The 19,638-nt window shown below is 47.3% G+C and overlaps 1 protein-coding gene across 1 annotated transcript in view; it reads right to left on the reverse strand.

Moving 5' to 3' along the window:
- Positions 1–19,202, reverse strand: part of CPA6 (carboxypeptidase A6) — a 274,666-nt gene extending 255,464 nt beyond the window's left edge. Inside the window, exon 1 of the mRNA XM_053559427.1 lies at positions 18,856–19,202. Coding sequence (XP_053415402.1) covers positions 18,856–18,971 — 116 coding nt within the window. The 5' untranslated portion in view covers positions 18,972–19,202. The remainder of the gene's footprint in view (positions 1–18,855) is intronic.
- Positions 19,203–19,638: the final 436 nt, after the last annotated feature.

Here is a 19,638-nt window from a genome sequence, read left to right on the forward strand (position 1 = left end):
TATGTTGAGCATTAAAAAGTATTTGTAGCCATTTACAAAAGGTCAAAACATTCTACAATATACACGGTAAACTTTCTACTTGTTGAACATACAGGGAGCATCACAGGTTTTGCTGGAATAAATTGGCAATAAACAGCTTTCCATACACTTGTAAGTTTTTACCCACATTTCAGATAATTCTCTTAGGAAGCCTTCTTAGAAATGAAACAATGGAGAATATTATTACTGCAAATAGCTTATATTTACTGGGTCTATACGTGTTAGTCTCTGAGCACTTTACATATATGAACTAATTTAATATTTTTTATTTTTACAGATGAGGAAACTGAGGCACAGAGAGTAATTCCCTCCAAGGTCACATTGCCTAGTAAGGAGAAGACCTGGGATTCAAACCAAGCAGTCTGAGCATGGAGCTGATGTTCCAAACCTTTACGTCAAAACCACATATGTAGATGTAATCTGAGCAGACCATAAACATGGGGCTTTGGGGAAAAGGACAGCACAGAAAGCCAGGTCCACAAATACTAAGTGAATTATTAAAGTAACACAGATAAATAACAGTGGATCTAGAAATTAACACATCTCTTGACCTCTTATCCTTTGGTCCAATAACTTGCTCTAAAGCATGGCCCCTGAAACAGAGGTCAGCTTCACCTGGGAGCCTATTAGAAATGCAATGTCTCAAGCCCTGACCCAGTTTTCCTGATGCTGAATCTGCATTGCTCACAAGATCCCCTGGTGTTCCATTTGGACGTCAAAATTGAGTTGCTCTGGCAATACATTCTGTAAATTTGGTAGGTCTTTGATACTTTAATAGAAAATCTACATATAAGCTTTAAGTATTTTTACAGCAAGAAAATAATGTCCTCATTTTTCAGAGTTCAAGTTTATATTAGGTTGAGCTGTCTGAACTTGCTGATATTTTAAAATAAGAAAATCAAATATTGGCAATGTATTATGGTTCAACTTTAGTGGATAGAGGGATAACAATAATATAAGTTAGAAACTGGGCTTGGAGAATAAAATGAGATTCCTCTTCCCAAAGAGAGCACAGGTTAAAGAACAAACAAACAATTATGATATAAAAGGATGACTGCTACTATGAACATTCTGTGAGCTCAGGAGGAAGTTAGGTGATGTTCTGAAAGGCAAGAGCTATGGAAGGAAACAATTGTTTGCTTCCGTTAATGGCAAGAAGACAGGTATGTAAGGCTTAGTCAAATTATTAAACGGACATGCTTGTCAGCTGCTAGGAACCTGGCAAAATGAATGGCTAAACAATGTAGGTGTTTGACAAAGTGCAGGAGACGTGAATTATCACTTGGATTGCATAAGCAAGACAACTGTGTTTTTCTTAATGGTGGCAAAGGGCAAAGAAAGTGACAGGTCTCAGCATTTTGGGTGTGCTATTCTCATGGGCCCCAATTTGGCCATCTCTTTTCAAAAAAATTAATGGGTTTCATATCAGAAAAAACCTGTTTTCTCCTGTCATACTCAGCATTCTACACAGAACACTTCTGTGAGCAGATGTGGGGTAGGGGAGAGTTCCACCAACAAGCAATTCTCTGACACCAGCTGGGTATCCCATGATCAGTTCAGTTCTAACAGCAACCAGAGTTAGCCTAAGATCCTATAGGTTAATGGCTCAGTCCCACGTGACTGCCCCTCACTTCAGATGCCAATCGCAAGTCCATGCATCTGGAAGTTCTGACAGACCAGCTATAAATTCGGGCCTCAGGCTTCCCTCCTCAAGTCTGATTGAATTTTCAGGCCAGGCCCTGTCTGGGTACACCACCCTCCCTGTACTTCCACAGGTTCAGCAACCTGGAAGCTCTCTGAACCCTGTCCTGTTGGGTTTTGGTTGATTAAATCATTGGCCATTGGTGATCAACTTAACATTTAGTCCCTCTCCCTCCCTAGAGGTTAGGGAGTTAGGGACCTGAAAGTTCCAACTCTGTAATCACCTGGTTGGTTTCCCTGGTAGCCAACCCCCATTCTGAGGCTATCCAGGAACCCCTCCCCATCCCCCCCCCCGCCACCTGTTATCTCATTAGTATACAAAAAGATATTCATCATATCTGAGAGTCTAGGGCTTTAGAAGCTGTGTGCCAGAAAACAGGGATGAAGACCCCTAAGTGTATATATATTTCTTATTATAAATCAGAATATGTGGATAGTTTCAGGTTGGGTGAAATGAAGAACTGGCTTCCCACCATATCATGTAATGAACAAAGGAATCTGTAAGTAATTATTAACACTTAAAGATACAGTATGTTTGTCAAAAGCTATGCATACTAATTTATAAATATATTGTGCAGTGTATACAAACATACAGTACTTTAGCTAAATAGTCACCATAACAATTTTCCATTCTTAGGAAATCATTCTTTTAAGTATTCACAATCCTGCTGTTTTAGAAACGAGACTAGGTCATCAAATTGATTTTGCATCTTTCTACTGGTTGGTTTAGAATACTTAAAATTTTGGGAAAGTCGGTTGAGTCTGTGATTTGGCAATAATTCTATTTTACCATTTCATCTAACTTTTTCTTATTAAGATTCCTTCCCTAGGAAGAAGTAGCCTATCAATAGCTGGGTCCATGGTGAGCTATTCATTCTGCAGTTAAATGCTCTCTATACAAGTTCTATTTGAAGGGAAAAACAAATGCTTTTTCACACACAAAAAAGAAGCCAAGATGGTGGCAGGTCCTTTGGCATGCCGTACTTTTTCTTGAGAAACTGTGTGGTAGTGCCACCCCTGGAGGGTAATTCTCCAACCTTGGGAACCTCCCTTTTGCCATTTCTCAGCTGGTCACCCCTGACCCCCCACCCCCCCTTCTTCTACAACTTCTTAACTCAAGGCTTTCTAAGACTTTAAGCCTTTCTCACAGAAACCAACTGATTTCACACAACTTCTGTGTGGATATTTCCCGCTTTTTCTCAAGTTGGATGGCTGCCTGGGAGGCATGCTGAGCTCCACTCAGGAAATGCTCTCAGTGTGAGGACGCTTTGAGCCACATAGCTCTCTATTTGATCAGTTCTCTGTGTTCACATTTTTATTGTTGGCTTCTTTTAAAGGAAGCCTGCCTATCCTCTCCAAGGCCATTTCTGCTTCTGTGGTATTTGGAATTTATAGGGGGTGCTGAGTATAGGAACTATAAGCAAATTTTGTTCTTATTGACAGAACATCTCTAAGGAGACAGAAAAAGATGAGTGAAAGGAAGAACATGGCCAATAAAGTTCTGAGAGATAAACTAGAAGGTCTTTGGTTTGTAAAAATTAGTCAAAAGCCAGAGAGGATGTTAAGGTCAAAATGAATCAATGACTGAGGAGTCATGAGATAATCTCAGATGAATTCATGGCTATTCCTTAGAGGATAAAACAGAAATGACAAAAGGCAAGGCTCACTTCTCTAAATTTGGTAAGGGGCAATGGTTAATAAACATGAAGACCAGCTGGTGCCCACTGTGACGCTAGTCAGGACCCAACAACTTCACCTCAGAAATCTCCTCCCCAAAGCAGAAACCTGTTCCAATTGATTTTAGGCACCTATGGAAATAAAATATCTGAGACCAAATTTGGGCAATAGTGCAAGTGATACCCAAAACACACAGAATGAAGGAAATTGACAGGTGGGTGGGGAATATCACACTTAAGGGCATACAGGTGGCAGTTCTGGGGTCCTCAGGTTCCTCCTGAGGCCATGAGGCAAATGGTGTCTATCTATCAGTACCTGTCATCAGTGAAATCCAGTCTGACCAAGCTGCCTGCAGGTGTCAGCAACTTGATTCCTATAATTGGTTCCTTCCTTCCTTCCTTCCTTCCTTCCTTCCTTCCTTCCTTCCTTCCTTCCTTCCTTCCTTCCTTCCTTCCTTCCTTCCTCCCTTCCTCCTTTCCTCCCTCCCTCCCTCCCTCCCCTCCCTCTTTCCCTTCCTTTTTCCTTTTGGTCCACCCAAATCTTTACTGAATATGCCAGATGCTGTGGGAATACATATAAGAATAAGATGCTGCACCTTACTCTCAACTTACTTGTCACCTAAAAGGAAAGCTAGGACAATCACATACACCTGCAACACTGAGCAGTGTGTGGTGAGTACTACAAATGAGAACGCCATGGATCTGAGAGGAGGGGCAATGACAGCCGGCTGGCGGCACCTGAGAATGCTAGCTAGGGGAGGTAGTGAGTGGAGTGGCTTGGGAAAAGTGGGTAGGGTGGAGCTAGAGGGTTCCTTCCATAGGTGGAGGAAGAGAGCTGCTGGCAATTTCAAGCTATTTCACAGAGCTAAGCAAAAAGAAATAGAATGCCATCTATTTTGGAGGGATGAAGGGTAGCTGCTCCTGCCATGCCACCCCTGTGGCCATAAACTTTACCTGAGGGCTTATTAATGTCCCAATTTCTGGGTTCCCGCCCCCCAGAGCTCCTTATTTTGGAGGAGGTAGCCTGAGAAGTATGCATTTCTTCCTAGTTCCCAGATGATGCTGATGGTGCTGATCTAAGACGCACTGTCCAGGAACATGCCACATAGGCTCCACCTGGCATGCTGTTTCCTATGCCTAGAAGTTTCTCCCTCAGGTATTCACATAACTCCTGCTCCCACTTTATTCTTCACATCTCCACTCCTGACACTTTATCTTCTCCCTACGCTTTATCTCTCTTCAAAGCTCTTATCAGTACTCAACACTATGGCGTATTAATTTCTGTCATCCCATTGCAATGTAAACTCCACAAAAGACTTTGTCTTATTCATCAGTACCTAAAGCAGCACCATGTTCCTAAAACCTGCACTCCTGTAATTCTAGGTTTTGGTGTCAGGAGTGGGAGAAAGGGAGGCTATAGAAGTAGGTGGGACGTTAAAGTAAGTGGAGAGCTTTTAGAGCAGCTGTGTGGAGACTGCACTACCTCATCAATCCATCCTCCTATGCAAAAAGAAGAATGGAACCCTCATTCTGGGCAGAGAAAAACAAGGCAGGCTATATTTCTCTCCAAAACACTGAAGTGATTTTCCTATTGGATCTTGTATGATGTTCTACTTATCACTTAGTCGGTTCTGTTGGTCTCTACACACAAGTCTGAAAACTTAGGGAGAACTGGACTCTGTAAGGTGTCCTCATCTCTGCTCCATAAGCTGAGGACTTAGCATATTTTCTCTGCAGCCAAAATTTCTAACTATTCCAAACATCATGCTACACAAGGTCATTCCAAAGATCCCAGCCTTCAACATATTTAGCAGTTTTGATGCCAAATGTATTATTCTCATATAGGCAGACATCTCATGCAAACATGTTGGAGACAATATAAGACCCCAATCATATCTTATTACAAATCTTGTGTCTTCATCACAGACACAAAATCAGAAAGAAGAACTCAGAGGAAATTTATGTGATCCCTGAATTAGTCTGAAAAAAAGATAGGTGAACCAATGAGGTCTCGTGAGTGAATGGTTACAGATCCTGTAAGTGCAGAAAGAATGCAGAGTTTTCATCTGGTGATAAAGTGGGTGGTACCCTAGAATTCTCATCTTTCAGCAGTTGGGAATCTGAAATGCCACAAAAACACCTGAAGTGTGTGTTGAGAAAACAAAGGTAGAGAAAAAGCAGGAAGAGAGAGTGTGTTAACCTAACCTACTTGCATTTCCATTTGGTTTTGAACACTTGTTCATGTTTTATTTATTTACTTTTCTCAGTTTGGATTATTAGATTAAACTATAACCCCCCCCAGGAGACAGACTGCTGCTTTCTCTGCAAGACACTGCCTGGCACAGCCACTTGGAAGATTCTTAGCTCTACTTGCAGGTAAGAAATGGTGGCCAGGTAGATTGGGAGCATGGTCTCCTCGTACTTGGTCAGTAAGCGTTTGTGGAATGAGGGAGGATGAGAGGCCTGGAAAGATGGGTGATGAGATGATAGCCCCAGTTCTCCCATAACTAAAGGAAGAAGAGAGAAGACGCATTACTTGGCTAAAAATCCTCAGAGTTAAACATGTATTCTTGCTTTTAATTCCAGCTTGGTTTCTCTCTCAGTCGGGCTCCCTGCTGAAACAGAATTCTGCCCAGGTGGTTAATAAAGGAACTACTTATAGAGATGTGAGCAGGGTAAGGGGACAGATGACAGATGTTGAAGTACCCGGAGATTAGTGACCCTGGGTCTGAACAGACGATGGACAGAAATCCCCCTCCTCAAGGCCGAGAGAGCTGGCCCTGAGAGGGGGAGTGTCCAGCAGGAGCCATGGCCTTGGAGGCTGGCAGCTGTCAGAACTGCGGCGGTGCTGAGAGCAGGAAGAAATACCCCAGCCCCTCTCTCTTCCTGCCTCCATCCGAGACAGTTCCCAGAGACCTTGCCCCCCAGGCACAGAGAAGAGAAAGGCAGAGAATAAACGGAGGTTGGAGCGATTTCTTTAATTTTGCTTCACTTGCTTTTTGACTTCTTCGGGGCTTATTTAAAGCTGTGCCTGCACCCTTTTATGCAATGTAATAGATATTGAATAATGAGGGCCCAAGGGGGCAGGTCCCAGGTTACATGAGGTAACAAAGAAAGATTCAAGGGAAATCACGGAGCTGGGTTCCATTTCATCCTCCCTACGGTCAGCTGGCCCCTGGTAGTGCTCCATGGTCCTTCCAAAGGTTGCAAGACATTTCCCTCAGGAACATTTTAAAGCTCTTCCCTCCCTTCATTAGGTCCCCATTCAAAGAGCTCTCCCTTCAAAGAACCAGGCCCTCACCTCCTACTCTACAGAGGAAAGAGGGGCAGGTGGCCAGCTTTCTGTCTCTGCAGAGACCCAGCTCCAAACCATTCCCTGGGTCTCTATCTATAGTCTCTACCTGTCCTTATTTCCACCACCTGGCATAAAACATGAACATACTTTTCTTACAAAGTAAAAGCAAAAGAGCAAAACACTCCTTCAACTCTAGCTATTGACTCCCTCTCTTCTCACCCTTCCCTGCACCAACAAGCTTCTTGAAAAGATAGTCTTCACTCATGGCTAATTTCCTCACATGCCAATTGGTCCTCAACCTGTGGAGCTCCTGTTTTCACTCTCCACTCCAGCAAAAGCACCTTTGATGATATCACAAATGATTTCCTGGATGGCCAAACCAGGGGCATTAATTCACAATCCTGGATGTGACTAACCTCCCCCTTCTTGGATCTTCATTTTCCTTCCTATATTCTTACTCTCTTTCTAGGCATTCTGCTACTTTCTTCTCTGGTTTGTCCCTTCTGCTGTGTTCAGTTTTTGGCTTTCTTTTCATGTAACAAGCACTCCCTGGGTGCTCCAGTGTACACTCAAGGTTTCAAGAAATTCTGTTTACACACAAATCACTGTGATCTGTTTCATCGTCTAGATAGCTCTCTCTCGCTTCAGACCCCTCCATCCCACTGGGTGTTTTATAGGCACCTCAAATTATACACATCCAAAAAAGTGCTTATCTTCTCTGCAAAGAGCTCAATCCAATTAGGCCGTCCTGAGAATCACTTTCCACTATTCCCTCCTTCCTCCTCCCATCTGGTTACCTAACTGTGAAAATTCTACTTCCTGAATAGTTCTCTAATTGGTTCTTTCTTTTCCTTCCATTGTCACTGTGTCATGAGTGAGGATCTACCTCATATTTCTACTGTCACCACAATGTCCCAGTTGTCTTGCTGCCAATCTTCAGCCCTCAAGTCTTCCCTTCTCAATGATGGCAGAGAAAACTTTCTTCCAAAAATCTAATCATCTAAATTCCTGCTTAAAATTCTTCATGAGTCAGCACCCTGTCACCTGTGGGAGAAATCAGAACTCTGTGTTGGGGGACACAAGGCATGTCAATGCCTCCCCTCCCCTCGCAGCCTTACTCTTACTAGGAGAAATCTCTTCTTTGGTAGTTTATCTATACTTAATTGTTCTGGTTTTCTAGACTTGACCAAATTTTCACCTGTAGTTCTTTGAACCAATATATAGAGTGGATATAAAGTTCTTAAATTGCACATAAACTTTATGTCCACGTTGTATTTATTCCCTGTATCTTGAAACCCTTAACCTAATTTTTACTTGTTCTTTTTGACTGAAATCAGGGCCATGTTCTTTTAGTACTAGTCCTTTGAAAGAAAAAAAGGGATTAAATACCTTGCGTAGTTAACAGACCACTCAAATTCCTGTTTGTCCTTTAAGACTCATCTTATCCAAGTATCCTTTTTAAACCTTCTCTCCACCCTTCAGTCTGGATTAAGTGACCATCTCCTGCATTCACCAGGCACCAAGAGTTTCCTCTGGAAGCACAAGGATCCCAGGGTGGAATCGTTGACCTGTCTGAGTTACTCATTACGCCATGCACCTGGGCTGCTCTTTGATCTCTGTAGTTCCAGACTAGCAGCAGGCAGACACCCTACAAATATTGATAGATATAAAATGAAAATCTCCCTTTAAACACTTCCATTAAATACTTCCCAGCCTTGCCAAATTACTTTCCTTTGTCCCCAACAACTCTAGAGAATAGTAAAGGAAAAAAGATGTCTGAATTCACCACAAGTGGTGGCGTCAGTTGTAAAGTGAGCTCACCTGGTCTGGGTTTAGTCTTAACTCCATCCTTTGCTCTTCAAATCCTTTTACCTTCATGGAGTTCTGCTTCCTTATTTATTAAATAAAGGGGCTGGCCTAATTTTTTGGTTTTTGGCCTCCTCCAATTCTGACATTCTACAACTTAAAAAAAACATCATTTATAGAATAAAAACTTATACTTTTAATTAACTGGAAGTCCTAAGTTTTAAAATCCTTTAATCCTAAGGAGGGATTAATCTTTCAGGAGAAGCAACTGGTGGTAACCGCTGGGTATCAGCGTGACCACTGAGAGAGACTGCTGGTATCTCCGGCAGGTTCCCCCAGATCTGGCCCCTCATCAAAGACATCCTTCACAGCCTCCCTTGTGGTGAAGGCTATCCACTGACTTCTGACCGGTAGGAAATGAGGTTTGAACTTCTGGACGGTGGCCTTAAAGAAAAGGAAAATGACTTTCCCCCCCCATTTTCCTGGTGGCTGGACTCAGTGGTAGAAGACTCCTGAGGGAGCTAAAAGTTGAGCACAGCAGAGCTGCCAAGCTGCAGGAGCCTGGTTCCCTAGCGCTACCTACCACCCACAGCTGTTCTGGATTTTTACATGCGAGAGAAATTAATCTCTTTTGAAAGGTTTGGGATTCCTTGTTATAGCAAGACCAAACAAAAGCAGAAACAGCCCAACCCAATGTCTGTAGTATCCTTACTAAAAATATATAATAAGAAAATATTATTTTCAGGGCAGTGCCTTGGCTCAGTCGGTAGGGCGCCGGCCCCATATACTGAGGGTGACGGGTTCAAACCCGGCCCCGGCCAAACTGCAACCAAAAAATAGCCGGGTGTTGTGGCGGGCGCCTGTAGTCCCAGCTACTTGGGAGGCTGAGGCAAGAGAATCGCTGAAGCCCAGGAGTTGGAGGTTGCTGTGAGTTGTGTAAGGCCACGGCACTCTACCGAGGGCCATAAAGTAAGACTCTGTCTCTACAAAAAAAAAAAAAAAGAAAAGAAAATATTATTTTCAAAGTACACTGAAAACTGAAAGAAGGAACAAAGAAAACCACTTAGAAGTTTGCTTCAACCTTTAATAAAATAATCTTAGAGGAAATTAACGACACTAAAGATCCTAAAGCTTCCTATTCTGTGTCTGCTTTATCAGAAAGAAGCTAAGGCCTGGAGGCAGACTGAGAAACATTTATTTAGCAAAACAAATTCTAATCCAATAAACCAGTTGTCTACTGATTGATCATAATGAAGACTAAAACAAGCCACCAAAAGAGCTTTCATTTTCTGTTCAGTAATCCCATTTACAAAGATAGAAAAAACATAAAATGATTTTGTTAGCCAGCACAATATAGACTGGGAAGTTATGAAACATTTACATCCTTTGCTGCTTTTCAAGAGGTGGAAGTGATTTTGCTTAATGTTATTACCCAGTAAGTGCTTGGTGCCATAACATAAAGGATCCATTATCAGAGTGCGCTCCACGGAGAAGGGAGCCCAGAAGTGTTTGAAACGCCCCTCCTCCCCCTTGCTCAGTGGGCAGGGAGAGTGCTGGTCCCCCAGAGCACCGTCCACCTGTGAGTGTGGGTCAGAGGAGAACTATAGCCCTGCACGTCTTTAACAAGCAAAGCAGGAGTCCCCATCACCAGAACATACCGCAGGTAAGAAAACTTTGGGTATAATGAGCTGATAAACGATCAGCACTTAGGGGCTATACTCTGAGCTGATGTGTAAGGAAAACTAAATATATTCTACCATTAACAAGTACCGAGAGCTATGAGGAGGGCTCAGAAGGAGACCTGGGACCTGATTAAGGAAGAACAATTCCATTACCCACACACTGACTTGAAGGGGAAAGGTTCAAAACCAACCACATACCCTTTACAGCTCCTCAGGCCCCCGTTTACAGAGCACACATCTCAACCTATCGTCCGGAGCTGAAGCGGCACACGCTTTGCTCATGACCCCGGTGTGGCACCGATGCTCTCTACGTCTCTGACCTGACTAGATTGGGGTTTCAGGGCTCAGGAAGAGTGAAACAGAGGCAGGAAAACCAGAATCAGAATTCCGAAGAGCCTTGAAAGCCAGGCAGAATACTCTGGATTTGATAGTGTTAACAACAGGAAGCCAATGTAGGCTTTGAGCAAAGAAGTAATAAGATAAAAGCCTCAAGTGAAAAAGAACTAGAGAAGGGAAATCTGTCAGGAGAAAATGACCTTAACCCAGACTGAGACTTTAAGAAAAAAATTCCTGGATATGGCTGGTGGCCACTACAGGAGGACAAATGAAATACTTTTAATAAGAATGGAAGGGACTAGAGATAAATTGTTCTCTGGGAATTGAACAAGAGGGTCATTTGAAGACATGGAATAAAACTCCTCCAGGAAACAAACATACTGAAGAATAAAAAGGCTGAACCTGGCTCTGTGCCCATAGCACAGTGGTTACAGCCCCAGCCACATACACCAGGGCTGGCAGGTTCAAACCTGGCCTGGGCCAGCTAAACAACAATGGCAACTGCAACAAAAAAAAAATAGCCGGGCGTTGTGGCGGGCGCCTGTAGTCCCAGCTACTCGGGAGGCTGAGGCAAGAGAATCGCTGAAGCCCAAAGAGTCTGAGGTTGCTGTGAGCTGTGATGCCACAGCACTCTACCGAGGCTGACATAGTGAGACTCTGTCTCAAAAAAAGAAAAGAAAAGAAAAAGCTGAACCACAATTTTAGACTGAGAGGGGATACTGCCAATGACTAGACCAGGACAGCTGGTGTAAACTGGGACAGTTTCTGGGCCAGTGCTGTGCAAATGGGGACATAAGGCCATCCTGTCAGAAATAGGCTTAAGCACCAATGTAGATGACAACTCAGATTCACACGACCCCTCTGATCACTGTGCTCTGGCCCTAGATTTCTCCAAGTTCAGGGCATTCAAATAAAGCTAATTTATGGCTTTCACATGAAAGCTATAATCCAGTTATAACCTAAGAATAGGGGGAAGGGGTAAAGGGAGGGGAGGGAGGGGGTGGAGGGAGGGGGATTGGTGGGATTACACCTGCAGTGCATCTTACAAGGGTATATGTGAAACTTAGTAAATGTAGAATGTAAATGTCTTAACACAATAACTAAGAAAATGCCAGAAAGGCTATGTTAACCAGTGTGATGAAAATGTGTCAAATGGTCTATAAAACCCTTGTATGGTGCCCCATGATCGCATTAACGTAGACAGCTATGATTTAATAAAAAAAAAAAAAAAAAAAAAAAAGAGAAACCCACTGTTGAGAGGGAATCGCCAGGGAGGTAAGGTGGAAAACAAGCAGGACATCCCTGAGCTTGAACTTGCTCTGCGAGTCGCTGTGTTTCTCATCGTTCTTTTCAATATGCCACATCCTGACTTGGGGCCTCTCTGCTTACAGGATTGAGGACCAAACTACATTTTAAAAATTTCTTACTTCCCTTATGTCTATCTTCCTGAATCTCCATAAGCAGGGCTGTTGGTACAGCATGGGCGCTGCTCATTAACACACGCCGGCTGGTTGGTGGGCTGGAACCAACCCAGCTCTCACCTATGGAATTGGGGGGAAAGTCTGCCGTATCAGAGCTCCTCCCACAGAAAGAACAGAGAAGGGAAAGAATCTGCCCTGAGATGGGAGAGGCATCTTGAAAAAATGCAAGGCTGGGTAAGGAAGGCGGAGTCCTTGGGAACTCAGCAAGCAGACCCAGTGCTTAAGGGTTCGAGTCCCAAGAAGCAGCCATGATGGTGGGGAGCCAGAGCTCTTAGTACCCACAGACTGGATGTGGCAGGGCTGGGTGCTCAGGCTTGGCGAGGCTCTAGAAGGGGTTTCTCTCCATCCTTCTTGGATCACTGAGCTCTCCTATCAGTCCTAAAGAGGCTGTTCATCCCATCCGGCACTGATACATTGCACACTAACTTTATGTGTGCGTTATTTTCTCTACTAAACTGCGAGCTATCAGAGGGCATTCATTCTGTTGGTCGATGTCCGGCCCACGAGGGATATGCTTGTTGAATGAATGACTGCACACGCCCGTGGCCACTTTCTGTGCCGTTTGTGTGTGTGTGTGTGTGTGTGTGTGTGTGTGTGAGAGAGAGAGATGATCTAAAATTCTTTCATCATCTGTCTCTATCCCTTATAGGCCCTGCTTTTTGAATGATTCACCACCAATGACTCATCATCACTGTAGAGAATGTGACCAAGATTAAACTTCCAATTTTACCTACACAATCCACTTCTTTTCTTTATTGTTCTGAAAATATCTGTTCTAAAAACAAGATTAAATCTTCAGTTTTCCTTAAAAGCAACTATATTCTATGTCTCAATCTAGGGCAGATAGAGAAGTGTGGTTTGTGGAGTCCTGCAGAGCTAGGTGAGAAGCCCACCTGCGTCCTTGGACCGTGACCTTGGGTTAGCTTGTTGTGAACTGGGACTAAAAGGTCGGGACCTCCTTTAGCTTATTTGTAAAACAGGGATACCAACTGCACAAAGTTACTGAGAAAATTAACATTTTTATAGATGTTCATTTTAAGTATTGATAAGTATTAGCTATTTTATCACTCTATTAAGTGTTTACTAAATGCCTAGAACCATGCAATAGCAAAGCAATACCCATATTATTGCTTTAATCCTCCCAACAACTTAGTGAGGAAGATGCTAATATTACCTCCGTTGTCCCAGATAAAGAAACTGAGTCTCAGAGAGGTTAAGGAAGTTGCCTAAGGTAACAGAGTTACTAAGTAGAGGAATGCAGAAATTGAAACCCAGGCAGTTCAACTTCAGACTTACACTACACTGATGGGCATGAAAACAGTTCTGTGTTAAGTACTTTTCAAAAATCAGAGCCATCTTAATTTTACAGTGTTGCCAGAATTTATTTTTTTACTGTCTTAGATTTCTCTTTTACCTTTACTAAGAATACAAAGGTCTACCCTAATTTCCTGTGATGCAAAACATCCTTGTTTTTGTTTGTTTCTTTTGTCCTCAACATCACAATATAATAAATAACTAAGTTTGCTTTCAGGGAAACAAACAGATGAGGGAGAAACAGAGAACATAGAGTGAAATGTGCTCGCATCGGAGTCTAATTCCCTGACTGACATGTGTTACTGAAATGTTTGACTTGGCATTCGTGGCCCCTGACGCCCCTGACGCCCCTGACATTAGAGTATCAGTAAATACTCAAATCAACATATTTTCCACACTTTGCTTCATTTCTTTTCTATGCATTTTTAAATCTTACTTGTGGATGTGTAATTTAATATAGTTATCCCCAAACAAAAAAGGTATCAGCTTTTGTCATCAGATTTTCCTTGTCTATAAATTTGTTTTCTGAGACACTTAAAACTGGCCATTTCCTAAGCATCTGTTACACAACTGGCACTATCCAACTGTTGATAGTTTATGTAAAAAGAGGTCTGAGCTTTCTACATAAAATGATGTAAATGTGTCAAACAGTCTATAAAACCAGGCTGGGCTGCTCTGAGTATTCCTTTATTCATAGTCAGTGTCCTAATCATATTACAAGTGATAATTACATATTATTAGATTTAGCCAAGACCTACAAAATGATAAGAATGCAAGAAATTGGTCTTCCCCATAATTATTAACAAGCCCCCCAAATTGTATTAAGGGATAAAAATTAGGTAGATTAGAATGATAACTTTGGATGGGCAAAGTTGGTCAAAAATAACCTTAAATACTATTATTCCATGTCTTCCCATCAGATTCTTATTCACTGGAAGCATAAACTTGCAGAAAGTAGCCTCTAAGTAAATAAAGACAAACACTTCCAAACCTGAGCAGCAGTCCTGTCTTTGGTGATGAGAGAATGACACGTCTAATGAAGGTGAAGATCCCCCATGTTCAGTGGTGAGGACACTTGGAAATATTTCTAGCTGTCAAGGAGCTCTAGGCACCTGTTGGTGGACAGCGGAGCCTGGCTTCTCCAGCTTCTCCTTGTTTCTTTTATTTTCTTTCCACTGTTCATTTTGGGATTAACTTATTAAGTGGCAGCAAAGGAGAAAATAGCAATTATTACTTTCATTGCTGAACAGCAGAGAAGGTAGTGCCACTTGCTCCAGAAGGCTTCCAGTCACTGCGAGTTCCACACAGAAAATGGGACCGCCAGTGGCCTCATTTCCTTGGCAAGGTGGCACTTGGGGACGTCCGCCTGCTCAGCCGCAGCATCCAGGTAACTTAACCCGAGTGCCACACCGGAATGATTATGGACAGAGGGACTGTTGAGCAGAGGAGCCAGATCGTAGGTCACACCGGCCTGTTTAAACCTGTGATATGTGTTTATCTTAGGACCTGATATCAGCCGAGAGAGGTAGAATTAACTCCTCTGCAGCTTGTGGCTGAACCATCAGCCTTGAAACACGAGCTCCTTTCCCCAAATCTCTAAAGAGGTTGACAAATTCCAGGATATCAAGCCCTGATCTTGTGTGTCCAAGAGACCAAAAAACAGCCCTCAGATGTTCACTCCTTTCCATCCTCCCAGAAACACTGGGGTGGAAAAATTGGGGATAGTATTACCATCTGTGTCCTCTGCTTCGCCTCACTACCGCCCCACCCTGGCTCCCCTAAGACCGAGCTTCACCTCACTACCGCCCCACCCTGGCTCCCCTAAGACCGAGCTTCGCCTCACTACCGCCCCACCCTGGCTCCCCTAAGACGGAGCTTCGCCTCACTACCGCCCCACCCTGGCTCCCCTAAGACCGAGCTTCACCTCACTACGGCCTCACCCTGGCTCCCCTAAGACCGAGCTTCACCTCACTACCGCCCCACCCTGGCTCCCCTAAGACCGAGCTTCACCTCCCTACCGCCCCACCCTGGCTCCCCTAAGACCGAGCTTCACCTCACTACCGCCCCATCCTGGCTCCCCTAAGACCGAGCTTCACCTCACTACCGCCCCATCCTGGCTCCCCTAAGACCGAGCTTCACCTCACTACTGCCCCATCCTGGCTCCCCTAAGACCGAGCTTCACCTCACTACCGCCCCATCCTGGCTCCCCTAAGACCGAGCTTCACCCTGGCTCCCCTAAGACCGAGCTTCACCTCACTACTGCCCCATCCTGGCCCCCCTAAGACCGAGCTTCACCTTACTACCGCCCCATCCTGGCTCCCCTAAGACCGAGCTTCACCTCACTACCGCCCCACCCTGGCTCCCCTAAGACCGAGCTTCACCTCACTACCCGCCCCACCCCGGCTCCCCTAAGACCGAGCTTCACCTCACTACCGCCCCATCCCGGCTCCCCTAAGACCGAGCTTCACCTCACTACCGCCTCACCCCGGCTCCCCTAAGACCGAGCTTCGCCTCACTACCGCCCCACCCCGGCTCCCCTAAGACCGAGCTTCGCCTCACTACCGCCCCACCCCGGCTCCCCTAAGACCGAGCTTCGCCTCACTACCGCCCCACCCCGGCTCCCCTAAGACCGAGCTTCACCTCACTACCGCCCCACCCCGGCTCCCCTAAGACCGAGCTTCGCCTCACTACCGCCCCACCCTGGCTCCCCTAAGACCGAGCTTCACCTCACTACCGCCCCACCCTGGCTCCCCTAAGACCGAGCTTCACCTCACTACCGCCCCACCCCGGCTCCCCTAAGACCGAGCTTCGCCTCACTACCGCCCCACCCCGGCTCCCCTAAGACCGAGCTTCGCCTCACTACCGCCCCACCCCGGCTCCCCTAAGACCGAGCTTCACCTCACTACCGCCCCATCCCGGCTCCCCTAAGACCGAGCTTCACCTCACTACCGCCTCACCCCGGCTCCCCTAAGACCGAGCTTCGCCTCACTACCGCCCCACCCCGGCTCCCCTAAGACCGAGCTTCGCCTCACTACCGCCCCACCCCGGCTCCCCTAAGACCGAGCTTCGCCTCACTACCGCCCCACCCCGGCTCCCCTAAGACCGAGCTTCACCTCACTACCGCCCCACCCCGGCTCCCCTAAGACCGAGCTTCGCCTCACTACCGCCCCACCCTGGCTCCCCTAAGACCGAGCTTCACCTCACTACCGCCCCACCCTGGCTCCCCTAAGACCGAGCTTCACCTCACTACCGCCCCACCCCGGCTCCCCTAAGACCGAGCTTCGCCTCACTACCGCCCCACCCCGGCTCCCCTAAGACCGAGCTTCGCCTCACTACCGCCCCACCCCGGCTCCCCTAAGACCGAGCTTCACCTCACTACCGCCCCACCCCGGCTCCCCTAAGACCGAGCTTCACCTCACTACCGCCCCACCCCGGCTCCCCTAAGACCGAGCTTCACCTCACTACCGCCCCACCCCGGCTCCCCTAAGACCGAGCTTCACCTCACTACCGCCCCACCCCGGCTCCCCTAAGACCGAGCTTCACCTCACTACCGCCCCATCCCGGCTCCCCCAAGACCGAGCTTCACCTCACTACCGCCCCATCCCGGCTCCCCTAAGACCGAGCTTCGCCTCACTACCGCCCCACCCCGGCTCCCCTAAGACCGAGCTTCGCCTCACTACCGCCCCACCCCGGCTCCCCTAAGACCGAGCTTCGCCTCACTTCCGCCCCACCCCGGCTCCCCTAAGACCGAGCTTCGCCTCACTACCGCCCCACCCCGGCTCCCCTAAGACCGAGCTTCGCCTCACTACCGCCCCATCCTGGCTCCCCTAAGACCGAGCTTCGCCTCACTACCGCCCCACCCTGGCTCCCCTAAGACCGAGCTTCGCCTCACTACCGCCCCACCCTGGCTCCCCTAAGACCGAGCTTCACCTCACTACCGCCCCACCCTGGCTCCCCTAAGACCGAGCTTCACCTCACTACCGCCCCACCCTGGCTCCCCTAAGACCGAGCTTCACCTCACTACCGCCCCACCCTGGCTCCCCTAAGACCGAGCTTCGCCTCACTACCGCCCCACCCTGGCTCCCCTAAGACCGAGCTTCGCCTCACTACCGCCCCACCCTGGCTCCCCTAAGACCGAGCTTCACCTCACTACCGCCCCACCCTGGCTCCCCTAAGACCGAGCTTCACCTCACTACCGCCCCACCCTGGCTCCCCTAAGACCGAGCTTCACCTCACTACCGCCCCACCCTGGCTCCCCTAAGACCGAGCTTCACCTCACTACCGCCCCACCCTGGCTCCCCTAAGACCGAGCTTCACCTCACTACCGCCCCACCCTGGCTCCCCTAAGACCGAGCTTCACCTCACTACCGCCCCACCCTGGCTCCCCTAAGACCGAGCTTCACCTCACTACCGCCCCACCCTGGCTCCCCTAAGACCGAGCTTCACCTCACTACCGCCCCACCCTGGCTCCCCTAAGACCGAGCTTCACCTCACTACGGCCTCACTCTGGCTCCCCTAAGACCGAGCTTCACCTCACTACCGCCTCACCCTGGCTAAGACTGAGGGCATGTCTGTAGAATGTCCTCTGAGAGCCTTGTATTCATGGGAACACTAAAGGCAGTGCCAAGACACTTTCAGGGAGAGACAAACACAATTCTCCCAAACACAAATCTACTTCGCACCATTCCTAAAAAGAACAACATTGTTTTAAGACTCTGGGCACTACTGGAGGATATATTTAAGGTTCTTCTAGCTCTAAAAGGCAGGCACGCCCTACTCTTCAGATTCAAAGAAGGACCCTCTGCAATTGTGAGCAAATAGCATGCTGTCTATACCACAGCAAGTCTTCAGGGTAAGTAAGTAACACCGCTTTATACCCAGCCCCGTGCCTCAGTAAGAAAGGCATACAGAACTCATGCTAACCTACAGAGCAAGAAAATCTGATTGCTTTTCTCCTTCTATGTTTTTCCCTCAGAAAAGTACCTGTAATTTTACAGCTGACTACTTTTATTCTGCTTATTTTGAGTGGAATCATTTGCATTGCCCAGATCTGAAACTCTTTCTAATAATCGCTCTGCAGGTTAACTGGTACCCATAAAAATCAGGAGGCTCCGCTCTTAAATTAGTCACTGGTGAATTTCAACCCACTGCTCCAGCATACAACTCTAAAGGGGAGGCGTTAGTGCTCAGGTGGTAATTCACGTGGTGGAAGGCGTCACGGAGCATCCACCAAGGCAAATACCGCAAACTCAGTCCAGGGCTTCTGCACAGAGTCCCATTCAACCCTGGGTCCACTGCTGAGATGCGCACACTGTAAAGTATGGAAAGCCAGAATGTGCCCACCACGGTCTCTCAGTGGCGAAAGAAAAGCCCCAGGAGTCGTGTGTGCAGTTGACATGGGGGAGCAGGAAAGTGCAGATTCACTGGAGACCCCAAATCAGAAAGAGCGAGGCGCCACTCAGGAGCAAGCCGGCACCCCTGAGCCAAACCAGAGCCGTGCAGGGCTTGGAAGTCTCTCCACTTACCCAGCATAGCGGTTGTTATAGAGGTGGCTGTGCCCTGGCTGCAGAATCTTCAAAAAGAGCCAGCAGAGAGGCAGCAGAGCAGCTGTCGGGCCCCTGCGCTTCCCCGGGCGCTTCATCGCGTCTGCGAGAGGCGCTGGAAGTGGCTCAAGCAGCCGCCCGGGGAGGCTGGAGGGGGCTCGCAGCACCCCCCCACACACACCGCGCGCCTGCTCTGGAAGGGGGCGGGGGGCAGGGCTGGGAGTGAGCAAAATGTGACACTTCTTTCCAGCCACAAGGAGAAAAAAGTTGAGGCAGCCGAGGAAGGAAAGTTGCTCTTGAGACCGGGTCTTGGGAGAAGCAGCGGCGGCGGCAGCGGCAGCTGAGCTGACCCTGAATCAGGCTCCGCGGCAGGGGCTGGGCCTCCCCCGGGACTGGCTCGTGGAGGGGTTCGCAGGGTGCTGCTTCCTTTGGGTGACTCCTCTTCGCTTGGCCAGTGTGGAGCCCCTAACCTCTTTGTCAACCTTTCTTTCCCTGCTACCTTCTACAGCAGGAGGACCCTATCCTAATTGCAAATGATTTGTCTGCGGATGAGCTAACAAGCCAGCATAGAACATTCGGAGCTCCAAGCTTTGATCTCCCGGGAAAGCTTTCCACACGCGCTCCCCGAGATGCTATGCACAGCGAGCAGCCTGGGGAGCGTGCTCAGGGCGAGGGCAGCACCTGGATGGGGCTCCGGCTCCTGACCTACCCAGAGCGGGCAGTGGCTTCAGTGGCCTCGGGAAGGTACCCTGGATGGGGCTCGGG

The sequence above is a fragment of the Nycticebus coucang genome, chromosome 13 (assembly GCF_027406575.1).
Source record: "Nycticebus coucang isolate mNycCou1 chromosome 13, mNycCou1.pri, whole genome shotgun sequence".
Classification (NCBI taxonomy): domain Eukaryota; kingdom Metazoa; phylum Chordata; class Mammalia; order Primates; family Lorisidae; genus Nycticebus; species Nycticebus coucang.